General features: G+C 35.5%; 1 protein-coding gene across 1 annotated transcript in view; it reads right to left on the bottom strand.

Moving 5' to 3' along the window:
- Window positions 1-22,463, bottom strand: part of LUZP2 (leucine zipper protein 2) — a gene marked incomplete at its 3' end in the record, with an annotated part of 139,561 nt that overhangs the window by 54,323 nt on the left and 62,775 nt on the right. The window contains exons 2-4 of the mRNA XM_009995859.1: window positions 9,669-9,786; window positions 8,303-8,373; window positions 5,499-5,580 (exon numbers count right to left, since the gene is read on the bottom strand). Coding sequence (XP_009994161.1) covers window positions 5,499-5,580; window positions 8,303-8,373; window positions 9,669-9,786 — 271 coding nt within the window. The remainder of the gene's footprint in view (window positions 1-5,498; window positions 5,581-8,302; window positions 8,374-9,668; window positions 9,787-22,463) is intronic.

A 22,463-nucleotide genomic window follows, 5' to 3' on the forward strand; every position in this document is an offset into this window, starting at 1 on the left:
ACTCTCTCCCATGGGAGGGACCCCGTGGGGAAGCAGAGAAGGACTGTAAGGAATCCTTCCTCCTGGGGAGGATGGTGTGGCAGGAACCACCAGCCTGTGAACTGACTCTAAACCCCATCCCCATCCCCTTGTGCTGCTGGAGGGAAGGAGGGAGAGAAAAAAAGAACAAAGTGATTTGGGCCCTGGAAGAAGGGAGGGGTGGGGTAACACATGCAACCTCTGCTCTTTGTGTTGTCTGTGTCCTGTGTGTGTTTGATTAGTGTGGAATTAAACTATTATTTTTTCACCTAAGTTGAATCTGTTTTTCCCAGGACCTTAATTGGTGAAGAACCCTCCTTGTCCTTTGCCTCAACCCACGAGCTTTGTCCTCCTCATCCCAGAGTGTGTGTGTCGGGGGGGGAGGAGTTGAGTGAGCAGCCATGGGACTGCTCCCTTGTTGTCATGTAGTCCCATAAACCATGACGTTAATGATGAGCCAGGCAGGAGAGAGACAAGGAAACAACGACACAGTCTAGGAAGTGACTCCCAAAGTCAGAGAGGACTGGTTAGGCTATTACCTAAAACATAGGAAATATTCTTTCATTTGGGAAAAAAAAAAAAAAGGGTTTTAAAAGTGTTAAATACTTTGAAAAGCTAAGCTAAATCTACTTTTACCTACTAAGACTTAGATTAATGTAATTTTTAAGCTGTAAATTATATGTTAATTAATAATATATTTTTATTCAAGAGACATTTAGGAATCTAGGACCTATCATAAGGGCTGTTACTAAATAAAATAAATATTTTCTGAAGTGAAATGAATTCCTGGCATTTTATTAAATATATTGCAGGCATGAGATTGTGATGGTTTTTAAGATTCTTGATCAGCAGTGGATCTTTCTATCAGTTAAATTCCCCAGATTCTGTAAGTCTTCTATTATAAAGAAAAACTCTACTGATTTCAAAATAACCCTACTGTTTCTTTTTAAAATTCAGTCAGTGTGTGTTACTTAACTCTCACTTTTCATAGTGAAAACTTAGCAATTGGGAAAAATAGATTTTCTCCTTTATTTTGACAGACTATACCATAATTGTACTGTCAAACATTTCCATTACTATGCCTTTTTAAAAAAAAGTTAGCATAATATAAAATACCAACAGGAACAAAAATTAAAAGGCAAAGTGTTAAATACTTTGAAAAGCTAAGCTAAATCTACTTTTACCTACTAAGACTTAGATTAATGTAATTTTTAAGCTGTAAATTATATGTTAATTAATAATATATTTTTATTCAAGAGACATTTAGGAATCTAGGACCTATCATAAGGGCTGTTACTAAATAAAATAAATATTTTCTGAAGTGAAATGAATTCCTGGCATTTTATTAAATATATTGCAGGCATGAGATTGTGATGGTTTTTAAGATTCTTGATCAGCAGTGGATCTTTCTATCAGTTAAATTCCCCAGATTCTGTAAGTCTTCTATTATAAAGAAAAACTCTACTGATTTCAAAATAACCCTACTGTTTCTTTTTAAAATTCAGTCAGTGTGTGTTACTTAACTCTCACTTTTCATAGTGAAAACTTAGCAATTGGGAAAAATAGATTTTCTCCTTTATTTTGACAGACTATACCATAATTGTACTGTCAAACATTTCCATTACTATGCCTTTTTAAAAAAAAGTTAGCATAATATAAAATACCAACAGGAACAAAAATTAAAAGGCAGACTAAGCTTACTCTAAATAGCAAAGTATTTTTTAGCATTTGTCTGTTTCCTTCTTTATTTTCTTCCTCATCAAAGCTATTCAGCTCTATACACTTTAATTGCAGTTAATAGGAAACAACTATGCAAACCTCAAAGTCATTTCCTAAAATAATAATTATTTCTTAAGATACAAGCAGCTGGCATGAAGTACAGAGAAGTGAAGAGCCCTCCTCCAAAAAGCTCTAAGAGCCTGTTAACCTAATGCAGAAACACAGAATCACTATTTACCCTATTTATTCATATTCACTGGAAAAAACTACAAACCCACCACTTCCACGCGTTATTTGCCCTTTGCCTCTTCAGCAACAAAAGCGAAAATCAGTTCATGGTCCTTAATCCTGTTTCTGGAAGAAGTGGTTCCACTTTACTTTTTGAGACAGAGCTTGACATTATTAATCCTTTTTTTTTTTTTCCCTCTACATAGCAAGCTGTTATAAATTGTTTAGCTTTTTCATATTAAATGCAGAACAAAAAGTTTTGTCAGCCTTTATCAATTGTTAAAGAGAGCAGCAGGTTATTTGGCAGTCTGTCTCACACATTTTATATACACTAAAACCACTGTGGTGCTTCTGAAAATCAAGATTTATCCAAATAAGAAATGCTTTTGATACACAAATAAGCCACAGTTATAGTGTGAGATGATCTGTAGAGAAGGTCTGTCTCATCCCAAGGCTTTCTGGAAGACTTTGTTTGACCTTGAACTTTGTAACATAAGACTACTCAAACATGTAAACCTTCCTCATCATAACAAGTATTCCTCTGCACATTTTATTTTCCTGGGTAGAGCAGCTGAAACAAGAGGCACAAAGTTATTCGTGGTTTGCCATGTAGTTTCTAGATAAGACCTGTCCCAAATCAGGCTGCTGCTGTTCTTCATAATTTAGTACTACAGCTGCAGAAGAAGGACTCAGAAAGGGACTGCCCAGTCCTGTAAGGGCCCCCAGGTCAGTCCTCAGTATGACGAGTCCTGTAAAGGACAGGAATGTCTTTATACCTCCTTTTTGTTTCCTCAAGCCTGAGTTGCTGCTTCTACTCTCAGAAAGTTGTTCCTGCACAGCAGCAGCTCCACTGCTGCTCTCTGTACCCACCAATAATTCAGCAGATCCTCAGAATGGCAGTTTTTTAACTGCCTATCATTCTTGGTTTCTTAAGTCTTAAAGGGCCCCCAAAATGGATACATATGCACAATAGCATTGATAGCGCTGTTTCTGATTAATCATTTGTGCAACTGGTAGCAAGGAGTCTTGAACAAGAGCTGGGTTCTCTGGCTTTTGTCAGAGTCCTTGAATAATTTCCAGGTTATTTTTCATGTAATTTGACTTCATTCTTGTAAACACTTACTTACACTTTTGCATTTACTTAATAAAGAACACCTTCAGGCAGGTGTTCCCTGTTGGATATATACAGCCAATTAACACACAAAAAACACTGTACTGTGCCTCCTTAGCAAGTGCAGAAAAAAAAAGAGATGTATTTCCAGTGCCCTCCAGTGCTTTATTCATGTGGCTTTGAGAAAGTTAATTTTTTTCTTATTTACTTTGATGAAAATCAAGACTTACTTCACCAAATCCTGTAGCATAAAATGTGCTTAAATTGGATTAGAAACAAGGCTCACAATTCATTAAATTAGAATTAAATTCAAGCTCCCATTGTCTGGCTGGGCTTGCTTCAAAGTACCTAGACCTTTTTTAATAACAGTTATATTGTTTTCAGAAAAGCATGAAACACAGGGAAAAAACAGGTGTAAAGTAACCTGTGTGACAGTTATATTTATTTCCATTTCTATTGCAGCTTTCATCTGAGGATCCTGAAGTAATTTTTGAATACTCATTCAGTCTCACTGTATTTGTGAGCTCCACCATGTACATTGTACCTTGAGGCATAAAGAAATTAATGTCTCGTTCCTTAAAATCACTGGCAAATTTCATATTCTATTATTGGCAAGTTTTAGAATATAGCTCAAAAATTCAGTTGCTCTTCCCAGCTGACCACACTCCAAGCCAAGTTATGTTATGACCTCAGAGGGGTTTTCCTGATTTTGCACTAGGTAATATTTTTGCTTTCAGTTAACAGTAGATTTTGTTTGACTTGTGTAGACAAAATATTGTGCTTATCCCCAGTGCTACAGTGTGGACACAAGGCACTGCTGCTCAAGTTTAAAAGAAGTTCTATACCACAGAGAACAATAGAGTCAATAATCCATTCACTACATCTCAGATTTATTTAATTCACAGTTGAATTAGTCTTGAATATAAAAATCTAATATAGAAATTAAATAACAGAATACGTTTTCCACCTTTTAATTTGTAGGACTAGAATCCACTGCGCTGATAGAGCTACTGGGAATGTATCTGTGCACCTGAAAACAGACAATTTTCAACCAGGATGAGTACTTAGCAGAGAAAAACTAGATTCTTGTTTTTTCTTATTTCAGGGCTACGTGTCTTCTTTTTTTTCCTGGATATATGCTGCCCTGGCTATTGAGAAAGACCCCCAAAATACATTATTCTTTTTATGCTCAACACAGCAGTTAGTTTACTACTTCTCTCCCCTCAAGAACAAAAGAAGGCTTTTGTTCTCTAGACAAAATTGCAAGTACCAAAAATCCACTAAGTATGATCTGTGGGGAACACAGGAATAGGTAAAATGGTGTCTTTACCCTTCAGATTTCTTAGCAACAAAGGGGAAAAGAGTGTTTTCAGAAAACATGTTAATTGAAAGACGCCTATAAAGGAGTGTTTTAGTTCAAAGTCTACACTGTTGCTGATTAGCAGGTAGCCTGTAAAAAATGCACTCATGTCTTGTTCACCAAGAGCAAAAAGACACTTACAAATCACGCTCATACAAAACAAGGCATTAGTAAACATTTCCTAAATGTAGTATTTATTTTTAAAACTCTGTTTTGGAAGAACTCTTGTTTAGTGAGCCTGGAAGGCAGTAAAATATTAATAAATAAACCAGTAATTATCTAGTAGATCTATAAACTCCTTCTAGCAGCTTAATTTCAATTTCAGAGTTAGAATCACAGAACAGCAGAGGTTTGAAGGAACCTCTGGAGATTATCTAGACAGCTTATGCTCAGTGGTGTTCCTATTATAGGAATACTAACATAAGAAAAATTGCCTTTTTGCATCTTAGATTGAAACAGAAAACATTATTCTACTTTTTTTTTTTTTTTTTTTCCTGCAATAGCAAAATATGGCTATTTGAGCTACACAGCATCACAGTGCTACATAAAATCCAACTAATTGTACAATTTACTCAGAAATAGAATTTAACTAAAGCATGATTTGGGACTTAATACCTTCCTACAGTAATGATTAAATCTACTATGTCTAAAACCAGGCACTCTATTATCTATTTGGTTGCTGAAAACCAGTAGTGATTCCAAAAAAGTCAATGGATGTATGGCAGTGTAAATTAGTATAAATGAGACAGGAGGGTTCATAGATATAACCTCATCAGAGAAAGGCCTTAGGCCCAATTCTGCAGGCCCAGATCTCCAAAAATGTATACACATCCCTAAATCCCATGGGAATCAGGGAAGACAGGGATCTTGGTGCTTTTGAACATACACCTTTTTTCAGCTCTTTTCTTCTGCACGCTGTAGAGTACTAACACTTACTTGAAATGTATGTTTTTTATGTGCAAAGTTATTTGAGCTAATGACAAATTCTCAAGGCAGGAGGATTAAAAAAAAAGACAGAATAAAAACCCAAAAATAATGAAAGAAGGACAGAGAATCACTCACCGTAGCCTGCTGCTTTTCTGCTTTCTCAGTTGCCTCATTAAGCTGCTTTTGAAAGGCCTCCTGAAGAGATTTCATTTCTTCCCTAGTTTATTGAAAACACAGAACACAAAGCTCATCACCAGTGTCCATTAAGAACTAATTCTTCAGCTTCAACAAAAAGCACCTTTAATTATCCAGAGTAACAGACAGATGTACATATATGTGACTTGCTAATAAAGTTACAATGATCGCATAAGCTATAGTGCCAAATACAGAGACAAAAATTATGATGGGAATTGGCCACCTTTAGCATCTACTGAGTAGCTTGCTGTGCAAAACATCTGCCAGTCTATAATTTCTAGCAAAAAGGATTGGCACTGAAGAAGTGAGGCTACTGAACAATGCACCAAAATATTATCAATAAAACTAGTTTACACCTAGTTATAAATAAATAAATAAAGCTCTAGTAAAATTTAGCCTTCACCTGTTCTTTCCTAGAGACAAATGACACAAAATTCAGTAGAAGATTCTGGCATGCACACAGGAACCAAACCAAACCAACAAAACCATAACAACCAACCAAGCAAGCAAACAAGAATATAATTGCTTGGATTTGTCTTTATTTTAATAAGAAAACCCTTTTTGTTACTGATGCAGTCAAGAGAATTTCTCCACATTGCAAGAATTGCACTGGCTCTACTGGCCATCTATTTCTACCCACAGCACATGACACACCTTGGAGCTGTGGCAAATTAGAAGAGTGACATATTTCAGAACATCTGCAGAGTTTTCCTTCTTCAGGGCTGTTCCTTGTGCACAGATAACAGAAGACCAACACAGAACTGGGTTTAAACACAGATAATAACTCAGCCAAGTGAAAGCTAAGCTGGAATGAATACCATCTAGTTCACACAGTAATAGGACTTGTGAGCTGCTGGCTCATATTTCTTGTTAGCCAGTAACTCTACTACTTTAAGCAATTCCAGCAATCCTAATAAAGAACAGATTGAATTGAAATAGTGAGTGAGCAGCATGGAACCAACGCAGCATCAGCACAACACGGCTCCCTTAGTGCATCACCAGACGCGATCATTTCAAAGTGCTGATGGTGCACAGAAAGAACAAAACTTGAGGCATCATGAGTGACCAAGTTTTACTTGCAACTTGGACAGTACTGAAGAATTCACACAACAGGGATTAAAAAAGAAACAGCAAAATCTAATTTGAAGTCAGCAGAACTACATCTGCTTACACAAGTTGAGATTCTAGCATTCTAAGCTTCACTGTATCATCCATCGTTGCTGAAAATAATCAAAGCGGTGCCCACAGACCAAATACAGCTCATGTTTGTCTAAAGAAAGTGGGTCATAAGATTAACATTGGGGTATGAATTGTGGTTCAAATGCAGTAGATTTAACCATAACAGGTTCATAACAGCATAACATAACTGTTCTTTACTTACTCCAGATGAAATACTGCCTATTGACTAACAAACGGTGACCCTTCTTTAGGGAAATCCTATGAGGGGAATTCAGTCCTTGGCACATTTTTAACACCTGCTGCTACATTGAAGTTCCACATCTATCTGGAAGTAAAATCCAGTAAGCTTGTAAACAGGTGTCAGGTACCCACAGCGGCTCCAAGGAATTTTCTTGGAGTATATTGTAAAAAACATTTGTTTTCTGAAGGAGGGTGGGGGCTGCTCAGCAGGCTTTTGCATCATTGCATGATCCAGGACCTATGGCTGGGAAATGCTGTTGTGCAGTACACTCAATAGCTCAATCTCTCAGATGCAAAACCCAACATGTACTTTTGGGTGGACCTTGGAAGACTTGAAGAGGTGATTTAAGGAGAAGATTAGGAAGAATACTTCTAGTATGTAGTAAAATTTTCCCTTAGCTGACTCAATTTTCTCATCTGCAACTAAGACTTATTTACTAAATAGTTCAAACATACATTTAATGAATTAATCTAGTTCATAAAAGCTACACAACAACCAAACCACTACAAAAACATGTTAATGTATGAAAGATGGAGTTCGTGATCAGGGCAGCTATGATGCTGAGATGTGTATCTTCACTTGCAGTCAAGCCACACAGGTGTTCAAATAGGACTTCAGTTAAAGTCTTGTTTTCATCATTTAATAGATATATCTTTAATACCTGAAAGATCTTAATGTATCTGATTCTTCACTATCATAGTAAAAATGACAACTTCTATAGGCATTCTATCATGGATCTTCTTTTTTGTGTATTGAAGAGCTAAAGGGAATTTTATCATGAGCCTTCTCTATAGCAATACAATTTTCTAAAGAAAAACATGAAGTCAGGAATTATTTGCCCTTAGCAAAGCCATGTTGGTTGTCACCAGTTACATCTTTATTCCCTACGTACCTGAGAAGATTTTTCAGGAAGATCTTTTCCGTGATCTTGCGGGGCACAGAGGTAAGATACTTCACTAATTTAATTAACTTGGAATCACCATCCACTAGTAATTTTCTAAAACTTCTGATCTTATACTTTTTTAGACAAAATTTTGTGACTAGACCTTACTGAGAAATTCAGAATCCTCTTCTTTAGCAGATGTCTCACTATATCATTTCAATATCTTTCCTTGACTCATGTCCAATATCAACAAAAACACCATTTGTTTCAAAAACTTCCCCCCAAAAAAAGCATTCCCTGCTCTTATTTTACTGTTAAAAGCAGCAGAGTCTGGAATACAGTAGTCTTCATAGATTAAGGTAAAAGGAAAGATTTAATTTCCTAGTCTGACAGATTTCAGTCTGGAAATAGAAAGGGAAGGGGAGGAGAGACGGGTCTTACCTTTGCTTTTGGCCCAGTTCCAGAAGTTTCTGCACATCATTTTTGGCTGATGCTTCACCATTTTTCAAAGACTGATAGCAAAGGAAGAAATCTGTTACCACAGAGATCTTTTATCATTTTACAGATGAATAACATTAATATGGCCTTCTTTCTTAAAACACTCCTGGTGAATTACTGATATTACCACTTGCGAGAAGCGGAGGCAGAACCTGACTTCTCTTTTACCATAATTCAGCCCAGCTAACTGTACACAGCTCTTCTTCAAATATTAAATTAGGGCTGTTTTAATAAGTAGATTTAGAAACAAACAAATCACTAAAAACATTAGGAGTGTATGACAAAGATAAGTGTGTATATGCAGAAGGTAATGCTACAGCTCTGCCTATATCTGCAATGTTGAGTGTAAAATGCTTCAGAGCATAATTTTGCTGAGCTCTACCTTCAACTGTGCTGCACAAGAAATCCCATTCTAAAGTAACTTCATTACAAGGAGAAGGACATTTCTCTAAAAGGTAAGAAGTAAATCCCTACAAAGAGTGCTAAAGCACTCAAAAAAAAAAATAAAGAGTCAAGAGTTTACATTAATTAGAACAAGTCTGGAATAAAAGACCATATAACATAATAATAAAACAACAGACTCTACCAATATTCTGTGGACAGATATAGGAGTCCTACTCTTTATACTATGCTCATCTAACTTACATCAACAGAAAGACAAAAATGTAATGTCAGAAACATATTGTCCTTTAGAATGGCATGAAATACAGACACAAATCTCAATTGATGAGTCTGAATGTTTTCACCAGACCAACAGACTATGTCTGGAAAAGACAGGCATGCTCTTAAGCGAATACCTTGTGATTTCAGGACCTCAAGTCCAGAGCAGGTTTTTTAACCTACCTTGCACTCACAGGAGCTGAATTAACTCCTAATAACCTGACTATTGCCTTTTTAGTCTACCCAAATCCTCCCAAGTTAAATGCAGAGGTGTCTCAGCTCTAGCTGCCAGATCATCCAGCCCAACTGGTCAGCTAAATTTGTAGAGTAATGACCTGCAGTAAATCCTGTCAGAACTTGTAGATGGCATGTGAGGTAGGTAAAGTCAGCAGTTAAACTGATGTCAACATGCAACAGCAAAGGAAATCCTTAGTAGGACAAATGTGGAGTAACTCCAGTAAGGCAGCTTGTTATTTTTCCATTCCTCATTAGGATGTTTTCCATAAAAACATTAGTTTAAAAAAAAATATAAAAAAAATCACATACTGGAAAAACAAACAAAAACCACAACAAAACACAACATGTTTGGGTTTTTTTAGTAATAAATAGACACCAGTATGAAAAAACAGAAACCAAGACAGAGCCTAACCTGGAGGTTCACTTTGATTCCCTCAAGTTCTTTAGAAGTCTTCGACAGTTGACGAAGGATATTGGTCCTTTCCTTAAATACTTCTTTCAGCTGCCTTTCCAGTTCTTCATAGCCCTGTCTAGCACAGAAAATAAAAGTGTGAGGTTTTCCCAAAACATTACTCAATGCATTTGGGAACAGTCTTAGTTCATCCAAATTGTATAATCTCCAACACCTGTAAGAACAACTTCATTTCTCCTAACCTAGATAAATGGGTGCTTTTTATGTCAAAGTTATGTGCTGCATCTGAGTATACAAATTATTAGACTGAAACACAGCAAATGTTGTATTGCCTGTGATGAACAGGAGACAAAAGAGTAATAGTATATGTATGAGATTCTTCTTGTTTTAAAAGATATTCCATGCAAGAAACCAAGAAAAATTTTGAAAGTATGAAATTTTGTGACACTTAGTAATTTGAGGGAAGGATAATTCAGATCTATTTTAACTTTGTAAAATCTATTACATTCCAGTTACTCTTCACTTAAACCTTCTTTATAGTATAAACTATTATTAATTGTTATTACTATAACTACTGTTATTAATAGATAAATCAAAATATTCTATCCTTTTCAAAATGGGAATTTTTATTTGGAATATGACTATACTTTTAAAAGTTTTTAGAAAATTCACAGTGAAAATAAATCAAATGCATATTATTTTAGGTTGAATGTAATACAGATCCAACTCTTGTATCCCACTTCAGAAAAAAGCAAACACTGCAGTTAATTAGAAACCAACATGTTTTTTCATTTAAAATTGTCATTTTGAGGAAGACTGATCAGTGAATTGAAACATCCATTCCTTCAACAACTTATTTTAAATATAATCTTTTTTTTTTTCCTCCTTGCTGTATTTCTGATCCTAAGAAGGGGAGAAAAAGAACCTCAGCTCTGCAACATATCATCTCTATTTTACAATCAGATCCAAGACCCTGAAGTTAAACAGGAATCTGAATACTCTTAATGGATTTTTAATACACACTTCAGCAAGAAAACTCAGAAAAGAATTAACTATGCTATCTAATATCAGTTCTTTCTATTTTAGCAATATACAGCTCAAGAAATGTGATAGGTTTATGAAAAAAGAAAATTATTCTGTATTAAATAATACTTTGAATACCTAGAAGAGTTTGAAGTGATTAAAAAGTCTCTTTCATCAACACAAGACTTTAGGCAAAGAATCTTAACAACATATTGAAGTTTCAGCAGTAATTACTTTCAGCTTTGTAAGCATGTTGTAAATGAAAATGCATAGAGTTCTTTGAAACACAAAACATCTCCAACTTCTGCCTGCTGATGCAGAACAAGAACTTAGGTGTTTTGGTCCACAATGTAGCACCCAAGACTTTCAGAAGATCTTTGGCACAATTGCTAGGTCAACAGTTTCGTTTTACAGTAGTTCTCTTTCAGAGGAAAGTTAAAAGGAAAAGAGGAGATCTCCACCCCCAATACTCAAAAATGTTCATTTTCATTTTTACAGGATGGTAAAATAAAAATCACCATCCTTCTAATACATTCTGTAGCTGGATAATTTTGCTTTTTCTTTCAATATTATTTCAAGAAACTGTGGTTTCAGACAATCTTGATTATGTTCGCCCACCAGAGGAAAGGAAAAACTACAGATCTAACTGGGGAACAAGAAGTACCTCTGCGAAAAACTGTAAGAGGCATGGGATAAAGTCAGTGTAAGGAGATAATGACAGGACTCAGCTACAAGAACCTACTGGTAACTAAACAGCACTCATAAGTAATCTGGTTATCCTTGATAAGGGTAACTATTGTTATAAAAAATAAATTATCTCAAACACATGACATGTAGTCAAACCATTTACAGGAAAATCCATATGCCAAGACTTTTAATCTTCCAGAATTCAGCATCATTTACATGCAGAGTTTGGTTCACATTTTTCTATCCAATTGAATAAAAGAATCTGCTCTTACAGAAACTCAATCTAGCCAGTGCTAGAATACCTGATAAACATTATCATTCTGATTGTAACTTGACATGGAAATAAAGTCCCCCACATTAAGTTTCATATGGAAACACCTCTAGTTTGTTTGTCACCACTCCAGCTTTGTGTGATTTTAAACCAAAAAGAAACTCAGTAAAGCATTAAATATACTACCTAATACCACTGTAAAAGAGCTGGCTCACCCAGCAGTAACAACATTATGTGTAATCAGCCTGAAAAGCTTCAGAGAATACTCCCATTTTAATTTGCTGATGAACAGAGGTCAAGGAGGAATAAGGTAATCCAGGTAGTTTCAATAAGGTCATCCCTTTCATTCCTCCTTAAGCATCACATAAAGTGCATTAGGCTTGATGGTCTCTTTTGCCACTGAAAAGTCATGCTTTTGTTTAAAGTTAAGCTCTGCATTAAAAAAAAATTAAAATTATCTGCAAGTGGTAACACTCTCTTAATGATCACTTTAAAGCAACAGCCCCCTCCAATTCCAGTTTAGCTGGAGGATTTAAAGGCCATCTGTCCCCAGCAGGCAATCAATTATACTGCCTCATGTGTATTCAGTTGGTGCAGGTTTCACTCTTTCAACCTGTAAATACAGATACTTACCAATTTGCATAAGCATCTCCCCAGTTAAAATTAAATTGAATATGAAATACTTGTATTTACCTTTATGTTATATTTTATGCCACACTGGACAGGTACCAGGAGACAAAAAGCCATCAAACTTACCACAGAGAGTCACAAAACAAGCTAAACCTTCAGAATTGTTAGAGATGGTTTAAAAATATAAAGAAGGATGAAAAGAAAAAACGTAGCTGTCAGGTCTTTTAACTACTAGATTTTCAAAGGTTTTTTGATTCTAGACAATCTCCCTGATATCAAGGTTTGACTCGTAACATTGTGTCCAGCAACAGTGTCCCCATGTATTTGAAGACAAAAATTCAACTCTGCCCATGTGTGACAGCAAACAAACTCTCAGCCCAGCCCATCTCTTTTGGTGAACTTGTGACTTTTAGACCAAAAAAGTGCAATTCCAGTGAAAAAATGTAAATTTGTAAATTGTGAAATACTTTGATTATTCAAGAACTCCTGCATTCTTCCACAAAACTGAATATATTCTCACTTCTACACTTTTAAAATATTAACAGGATTCTCAGGATTAGGTTTAAGGAAAGAACCATGGTCAATTGGATTTTCTTATTCTTCCCTTCTCGAATTTCAAGCAGCCAAATTTTAATCACCCCCATATTGGATAAGCACTCTTTGGAACATTTCACATACATGTATGCAATAAAATTATAACTATGGATAGGCAGGCCATTCTAAAAGTAAATTCACTTCAGCATGCCTATATCCTGCAGCTCTGCTATTGTATGAAAATCAGTGGTTTTTTCTAAAGCTAGTATTAGATTAAAAAAAAATGTATTTCCACCACAACATAACAACATTTCTTACCTATTTGAAAACAGACGCATCTAAATATATACATATAATCACAAATACAGACATTTTCCCTGATGAACATCAGCAAACTCCTCTGAATTTGATTAACTAACAAGATAATTTGTCTAATTAAGAAAAAACTGCAAGATGTAAAGCAATTGGACCAGATAGCAATGAGACTTAATCAACATAATTCCTCTGAATTCAGAAGAGATTCAAACTGAAAGAACACCTCATCTACATCTGGGTATCTGAACAACACATATGGCTTTTAAAGAAGAATGGCATCATCCCTCACCATGTGGGTGAAAGTAAAAGAAGGATTTGCGGTAGGAAAAGAGGGAAATGTTAAGCTCAGTTAAAACTTCTGTGGGTGTGAAAGGAGAGTGGATTCTTGCAGCCAGAAGAATAAGCTCTAAACTGAAGAATTTATTAGTGTTGAGCTTGGATGTCAGTTTTGATGATTCTGGAAGAGGCTGACTCAGTGAATGTGACATGTCACCATCGTCCCATCCAGCCATCCCAGTAATTTCCTCAAATCTCAAAAATCCTCAGAAATTGTCAGGCTGCTCTTCTTATTTTGCAGTATAATTATAGGTGATAAAAATATGTTTAACCCATTCAGAGGAAACTCCCCTAAGTAATTACACACAGCTTAAATCTGTTCTCTGAATATTAGGTTACACCAATTACAACGTTCTGCAAAACGAAGTATCATTACCAAAATACCCACCTCCAATTAAAGTGAATATTTCTCAGTTTAGTACATGTGCTTTTTGAAGTGTTCATTCTGAAACAGAACAACTTAGCAATACCCTGCCTGTTAAGGTCACCTGTGGTACTCCCATTGCAAGTTGTTTCACTTTTACATCAGCCTGTTGATGTGGTGTCCTTGTAAATTCCAATACAATTTGCTTTCAGGAAATTATATTCACTTATAGTTTTAAGATTAGTCAGCTGTTTTGGCTCTTCTATTATTCTTACAGACATGATTTCATAGATTATATCAAACATTTCAACAGATTCTAATTTGCAGTATGCAACAGAGACAAATGCCTAGTAAATAGATTATCCACAACTGACCATTACTTCCTTAAACGTTAGAAATTGGGCTTTTAGTCTTCAAAATAAGGATTGAGTTTATTTCTCACTGGATTATATGTACTATGTCAGGACAAAGTAAAATTGATTTTGTTTTCCCACTAGGTTTATAAAGCCTGTCTTTGAAATTAAACTTTTATAAACTTTTCAATTATTTATGGTACATAAATGTCCCTGACTGAAAAAAAACCCACCACAAACAATTCTGAAAACAAAAGAAAAAACTGAAACACACCCTGCAGTTAAAGACAAACTTAGATACGTGTCTCTTTCAGCAAATTTGTTGTCAGTTAAATTCCTCAAGCCACTCTTTTTAAAAAAACTTTCCTGCTATAACTGCAATTAAAATCTTAGTACAAATCTTAATGTAAGTTCTAAGACAATTAGGTGAGCTGATGAGAAGGTCACAGCCCCAGGAGTTTGGCTGTTTTTTTTAAAGCAGTAATAGTTAAGAAAATAGTAGATTGTATTCCTCTTTGTGTATCATAAATAGCAAATACTGCTCAAAGAGTACACTTGCCAAGTGCATTATTTCCTTGGTGTTTCTAAAACAATCTTTTGAAGATATGCTTGGTGGTAGATGTGTCCACATGAATGGGGTCTATATTCAAGAGGAGAAAAATATCCATCACGATTCTAAATCAACACATCTGGAAGCTGACGATATGAATCCTTAAAAATGTAAAATAGGCAAATCAAACGAATGATTTACAATTGTAACAGAGCACTGCAATGCTGATTGTTTCTCCTAAATATGAGCATTTTTAATCTAGAAATTCTGTGTTAGAAAAGTACTTTATAAATTGTCAATAAACAGAATGATCAGGTTATCTAAAAGTATGCAATATATACTATCAAGAATTATAGTGTGCATGTATATAACATACTATAACAGCATCTAACCTACTTTTATCTAATTTTAGTCAACACTGAATTAACAATAACATTTGGAAAAAGTCCTATAAGTATTAAATTTATCAACAGAAGCTCTTGCTGAAATCCAGCCTTTGTCAAATACTGCCATTTGCCACACTCAAATGGCCTTTAGGTGACCTGAAGGTCAGCACTATGTTAAACTGTCTTCTGACTAGTTTAGAGTGGTAGAGCAAGCACATGTCTGTCTGACAAAGACAATACTGATAACCTGCAAAGACCAACTCCAATCAGAAGATTACTTTTGAAAGGAAAAATAGCAGGAATATTCTGCTCTGCCAAGCAGAAGGATTTCTAGATACTTGTTTTACTCCATCAGGCACTAAATAACAAAAGTGAAACCAAAGCTCCTTATAAAGAATGCAAAAGTCACCCGCTTGGCAATTCTGAGAGCAAGTCTGTCCTTGTGGCTGCTCTTCACCCCTTTTTAAGTGACATTAGAACAATGAGCAGAATAGACAGAAACAATTACATAGTTCATTTTCTGCCAGAAAGGACAATTCTGTACTATTTACCATTAAATGTATCTGTACGGTATCAAGCCACCTCTAACCTTGTTCATTCCACTGTAAAAACATATTATCTCATGATGGTATTACCCTGTGATTGTACAAAGCACAGGGCCCAGCATTCTGCAACACATTTATTTAGGATCTTTAATACATTAAAAAAATAACTGAAGTAATTCTTTGTCACTTTTTTGTTTGTATAAACACACTGATGATGCCCGTTCCACTGACACATTCAGGATGTCTTTTTCACTTCTGAGTATGGAACTTCCAACTACAGAAGATTCTCCAGAAATAGCTGAATGCAGAACACATGACAAGATATCACAGTTAGTCTTCATACAATTAAATTTAATAAAATGTAATTGTCCAACAAAAACTGCCTGTGATATTTACAGCTGGATGATTCATCAGTAGTAGATCTGAAAAAAACAGTAACATGAATGGGGACACTCCAATGGACAGCATGATAGATCAACACTGAATTAACAATAACATTTGGAAAAAGTCCTATAAGTCCTAAATTTATCAACAGAAGCTCTTGCAAAAGTCACCCGCTTGGCAATTCTGAGAGCAAGTCTGTCCTTGTGGCTGCTCTTCACCCCTTTTTAAGTGACATTAGAACAATGAGCAGAATAGACAGAAACAATTACATAGTTCATTTTCTGCCAGAAAGGACAATTCTGTACTATTTACCATTAAATGTATCTGTACGGTATCAAGCCACCTCTAACCTTGTTCATTCCACTGTAAAAGCATATTATCTCATGATGGTATTACCCTGTGATTGTACAAAGCACAGGGCCCAGCATTCTGCAACACATTTATTTAGGATCTTTAATACATGAAAAAAATAACTGAAGTAATTCTTTGTCACTTTTTTGTTTGTATAAACACACTGATGATGCCCGTTCCACTGACACATTCAGGATGTCTTTTTCACTTCTGAGTATGGAACTTCCAACTACAGAAGATTCTCCAGAAATAGCTGAATGCAGAACACATGACAAGATATCACAGTTAGTCTTCATACAATTAAATTTAATAAAATGTAATTGTCCAACAAAAACTGCCTGTGATATTTACAGCTGGATGATTCATCAGTAGTAGATCTGAAAAAAACAGTAACATGAATGGGGACACTCCAATGGACAGCATGATAGATCAGCAGTCAAGTGTGTTTTACTTTTTTACATTAGCTTTAATTATATATTTACACACAAATTTATATTCTCTAAAACTTGGATATAAAATTTTATGTTTATAATAGAAATTTTAGGTTAGTAGGAATTCTACTTATTAATCACCACATTTTCCATCCATTCTGAAACATCCTGCTATTTTGTGGGACTTTGGAGAGATTTGGATCATCTCTTAATGAAATCTTTGGTGGTTTTCACTTAGCATTTCTATTTCAGAGAACATTTAAGGTCTGTGGCAAAACATTCAGGCAACTTTCTCCTTTTTTTTCATCAGCATTCCCACTGTGTTTGTGTGTCCAGTGCCTAAACTACTTCACAAACACAGGGCTTTTTTCGTTGGCTTTTCATTTATCATTTTAGCATATGAATAATCCAGCACATGACAGGGCAATTTGTTGCATTGGAGTAAATATCCTTACTGAGCAGACAAGAATTCCGTGAGAGGAAAGGAACACCAGGTTTGTTTGCCTGAGATGAACCTCAGTTGCCACCCCAATGAGTTGGCAAAGTGATGCTGGGGGGAAACAGAGCTCTCTCCAAAGGGTCTCAGTGCTGTTCACTGGGTGTCAACACCTGATGGTTACCACCCTTTCCTTTTTAAATTGCCTCCCCACCAGTTTCCCACTGGTTGGTTTTATAGCTAAGTCCAAACCTACAATCAAATCATTCCTCAATGATACTGTAGGTGCACCTTCCAGCAGTTTCAGACATTTTTCTGCTGTTATTTGTTGATCCACAGACCATACCAATGCTTATCACCCTCAGTTCTTGTTTGTCTTGTCCATTTTCCAGGGCTTACTATACTCAGTTACTTGATCAAGGCAAGGTCATGATGTTCCTGTGACAAGGAGGAAGGAAAAACTAGAAGGTAAACTACAGGTACAAATAAAAAATGTTTCTACCCTTTCCTACTACCATCTTTTTAATTCACTGAAAATACTTATTTTCTGAATACATCATAATGAGAACTACATGGGGAGGGAAGAAACTGCTAAATTTAACGCGTACAGAATGCAAATCAAGTGCTAAAGAACTATGTTCTTATCAAGTTTCATTCAAATTTCTGTTTCCTGTTGAGAAAATCCTTCTGGATTGCTGAAATGCAGTAATGTTAACAAGCAGATATAAAAAGCAAATGCTGAAAACAAATGCCCATCTCACTTCCTACAGACCTTCCTTTTCTCAGCTACTAACTTTTCCCTCAACATATGCCTCCATCAGCAGCCTGCACCTGCCATGTCTTGTAGATGAAACAGAATGTACCTCTTCTCTCCCAAGTTTTTATTTTTGCCAGGTTCCCAAAAATATAAGCACTTCTTCAGCTGCATCAGGAACTATGTGAACTAAACCTGCTCAGAGAATATCTAATTGACACAGAAGAGCTGCAACCCTACATTTGTTTCTGACTCTCCTTCCATATCTGTTTTGAATGACATTTCCACTGCACAGATTCTCAGGGCTCGTGGAAGGAAATGCTATACAACTTCTTCATCAGTACATTTTGTGAGATCAGAACTTCTCTAAAAAAATGGCATATGGACATGCCTGCAATTTGCCTTACAGGTAAACTAGGGAGGATGGTTCGATATATTGGGTATCATATTTTTTCTCTCAAGCTTCCCTCACTCGAAATTTATCCCATTTTTTTCTAGGTCAGAATTGAGCCAGACATGAGTTGGTGAAATTGTCTATACTTGTTACTCTTCTTAGCATGACTACCACACGTTTAAGTTTTGTGCTGCCTTTTGTGACCCACACTCAAGTGATCTCAAAATCAGTGCTACAGTGTGACTGTAACAATGCTGTGAGCATGTAAATTCATGGATCTCCAGCTGGAGAGATTTCCCAGGTTGTCAGCATACTAATACATGTATGATTTCCAATTTCCAGTCCAGAAATAATTCTCCAGAATTTAAATTTTCATAAACATCCAAAGTATCAGATTTCATTATTTCATCCAGATTATTTGTTATCATATATGAAATTAATATAACAAAAGAGTAAAGAGTTTCTTTTAAAAAAAATAAATTAATGTAATTCTCAATCAATTTAACAACTCTAGGCACAATTTAAAAATAAGCCTAGTTCCTTACCCAACAAACAGAGAAAATATTTGAAACAGCTAGTCTGCATGTATTCTTATCACTGAAAACTCTGCTCCTAAGCAATAACTGTGCCAGGATTTACTCACATGATGGAAAAAAGGTGAAGGTCAAACTGCACTTAAATCTCTCTTCAGTTAATTAACTTAAATAATTTACATTGGTTAGTTTGAACTTTTACTCAGCTTCTCTCTGATAATGGCTTATTCTTGATGGAACTAAAAATATTAATTGCTTTTCTGGAAGCACTGAAAACTTTTTTTTGCTGTTGCTGGACCTCAACTAATGCCTACAGGGTCCTGAGAAGGATTGTATCCTCTAGTAAAAGTAGATGGTTGGGAAAATCTTTCCTACTGCCCATGGGAAATACTGCTGAAGTGCAGTGAGAAACCAGCCAAACTTCTGCAGAGATTAGTTACAAATTCCAACAAAGTGAACAGTAGTCAGTCTTTCAGGAGGCTGTAAAGGAGACACTTATTTACCACTACACATTCCAAGAAGGTTAGAAAATGAGTATAACCTACATAACCCAACTGCAATTTAAAGGGTTTATTGATTTAGCTTGTACCTGAACTGCAGATGGTTTTCTCAAGGGGAATTACAATGCGAGATCACTTATCAAGGACAACTCCACTCTTTTTCAGAGTGATGTATTTTGCCTTGTAGAATTTACACCCAGATGTTTAACTAAAACAAATATGCGTAAAAGATTTAATTATAGTGAATTATAGGATTATTAGAGATGAGAAAGGATTAGCTCCTTACAGGGTAAAAATTGTCTTTAACATATCCATTTTTTTAATTTGTGCTGACTGCAAAATCTGGAGTATGGCTTGTTCCCTCCCTCCAGTGAATGGTTCACTACTTTGAGAAAAAAAAGAAGTAGACTACCAGCTGCATTTTCAGACCAATTTTCCTTCCACTTCGTGCACTTTCTTACATGAAACCAAGAAAGGAATTGCACCTAGAGGGGAAAAAAAAGCCTTTGTACATACAAGCATGTTTATGTCTAGAAATGCACTAAGCCAAAACACGAGATATTTTCCTCTGTATTCTTTTTCTTGGGACCAAACTGAAAATACTTGAAATTTTAGAAAAACATGCTTTTCTAGCTATATATACACTTCATTATCATGGCAAAAATCTTGTATTTATTTCAGTAACTTCAGAGAAGCAGAAGTGATGTAGAACCTTGATGATGTATTTGCACACTCCCAGCTGGGAGAATTTAGAAAAAAAAATGCCTGCACATACAAAATTGCACACTCCTATGTAGCTCAGAAATCAAAAGTGGTATTTGTGATAAAAGACTTTGGACAGCCATACTTCAAACTCTCATGCTTCACACATTTATCATCCAATTTATGCTACAAGTGACACCCAGCACAACAGTGATATGTGCAGAAATGCCTCAGTTAGGAGGCTTGAAGTCTAAAGCATTATTTAGACCAAAACTTGAAGAATCTGAGTCTTGCAGGCTTGCTCAAAGCTCAACACATCTTTCACCTGTATTTTCTGTTCCCTGTTCTTGTTGCAATGACTTGGCAGCTATCCACATTTTTCAGGAAGCAATCATGGCTCTTGTCTGTAAGAGCTTGTTTATGGCATTCAGTTCAATTACTGAGACTGTTATTACCAGCAAATAAGTGAAGTACAAAAGTAGCAAGAGGAGCTGGCAGACCATCTTAGACCAGCAGGACTGTTCACAGAGATTATTTGCATTTACATACAGTTCATCCTTACCCACATGTCAAGTTTTCAAAGACTATGCAAAAGTTGGAAAGTTAGTTGTGGCACAGTAATGACAGCAAAGAGGTCAACTTAACTATTACTGCTTCAACAGACTGGTTAACATTGACCTCAGTGGGAGACACATTAGAGACTATATAACGATCTATGCATTTCTGTTTCAATTTATATTTACATGTCAATAATTTATGCTTTAATACTAAAAGTAGTTATTAATTAACAAGAAATGTCAGACTTTAAAGCCAAAGTTGGTTGGGCATCACCTCTGCATTATAAATATTTTGTGGCAATTGTTACAATTGAAAGTCTTTGAAGTTAACAGCTTCCCTTCACATAGGAAAAATCCCCAATAATTCAGCACAGTAAGAGCAACAGGATTCTAAATATTTAATAGAGTTCTACAGAAATCATGCTATATATAAAGCCCTGTATTTTTCCAGCTCTCCAGTAACAAAATTAGACAAATAGAACCTTATCTAATCACCTTGTAGACTAGAAAGGACAGTACCTTTTGAAATCTACTTCAGTGAAACAGGTTCAAATGTTTGGTAGCCTAACACTGAGTGTTTATGACACAAACTTGTGAGCAAACTCACCACTAATTACACAGACATTGCATGATTACTGTTTATCATGCTGTCTTCTGGTTGTATTATAAATAAAACTTTTGAATTCTTATGTTTATGTTTCTTTTGCAGGAATTTTAATATTCATTCACTTTTTTCCTACTGGCACTTCATGACATGAAAAAGTCATTAGAAGTGTGCTTTCCTCTATCAGCTGCACAGGTCTGACTTGATGCACCCAAAACACCACAGCATTTCACTTGCTTTCCTTACACAACCTGTTAAACCACAATGGCCCTTCTTAAAGGAACTATTAATTTCTAGCTATTTATATCTGAATTGGTCTTACTGTTACTAAAGAAATTAACAATGTTATTAGAGCTGCATGTGCATATGAAACCAGGGACTGATGCAACATTCTGTCATCTTGGATCACTAGAAATTTTCCAGACAGAACTACATACTCAGTAGATCATCTTCTATAGTTATCTGGATCTTTACTTCAAGCAGGAGGGAAAGCACAATAATAAATGACACAGTTTTAATAATATCATTTTTTGTATTATTTGACCTGATTTAAGAAGTGGCACTTGCTGGAAGGAAAAAGGAGCAATGAATTTATGACAATAAAGAAGGAACATCTTCTTCCCATCATCTTCTTCATCATCTTTAACAGCCCGGTTCTTAGTGTGTAGAAGAGTTTGGTTCATATTCTCAACTACTTCAGCTTTTATCTCCTACAACATTGTAAAGCCACCAGGTTTTAAAGCATTTAGGTGTGACACAGCAGTTCTTACTGATGTTGTTCACATTTTATATAGAGAATTATATATCTAGTTTGATAGGAGTACAAAAATACAATCCCTCAGTTGAATAATTCTTTCAAAAATAGGTAAAACCGTTCTCAATGCATTAGTCTATTTTATACAAAGTAAAACAGCTGTAAATAAATGGGACTGATGGGTATTCCACCTTCTCACATTTTGGAACAACTCATTAGCTTAATGTTTTATATATTAAATTATAAAGGTAGCACAAATCCACAGCCTGTACAACACAGCAAACACTGAATGTTTGAAATTTGTCTTTTGTCACTTTGGATAGAGGGAGGTTAGGAAAAATGACATAGAATGTGTTTGCATGTTTTTGTTCAGCTAATGGATAAAAAAAAGTTATTCATTC

This window comes from Chaetura pelagica, unplaced genomic scaffold (genome assembly GCF_000747805.2).
Source record: "Chaetura pelagica isolate M959 unplaced genomic scaffold, ChaPel_1.0 scaffold164, whole genome shotgun sequence".
NCBI classification, from domain to species: domain Eukaryota; kingdom Metazoa; phylum Chordata; class Aves; order Apodiformes; family Apodidae; genus Chaetura; species Chaetura pelagica.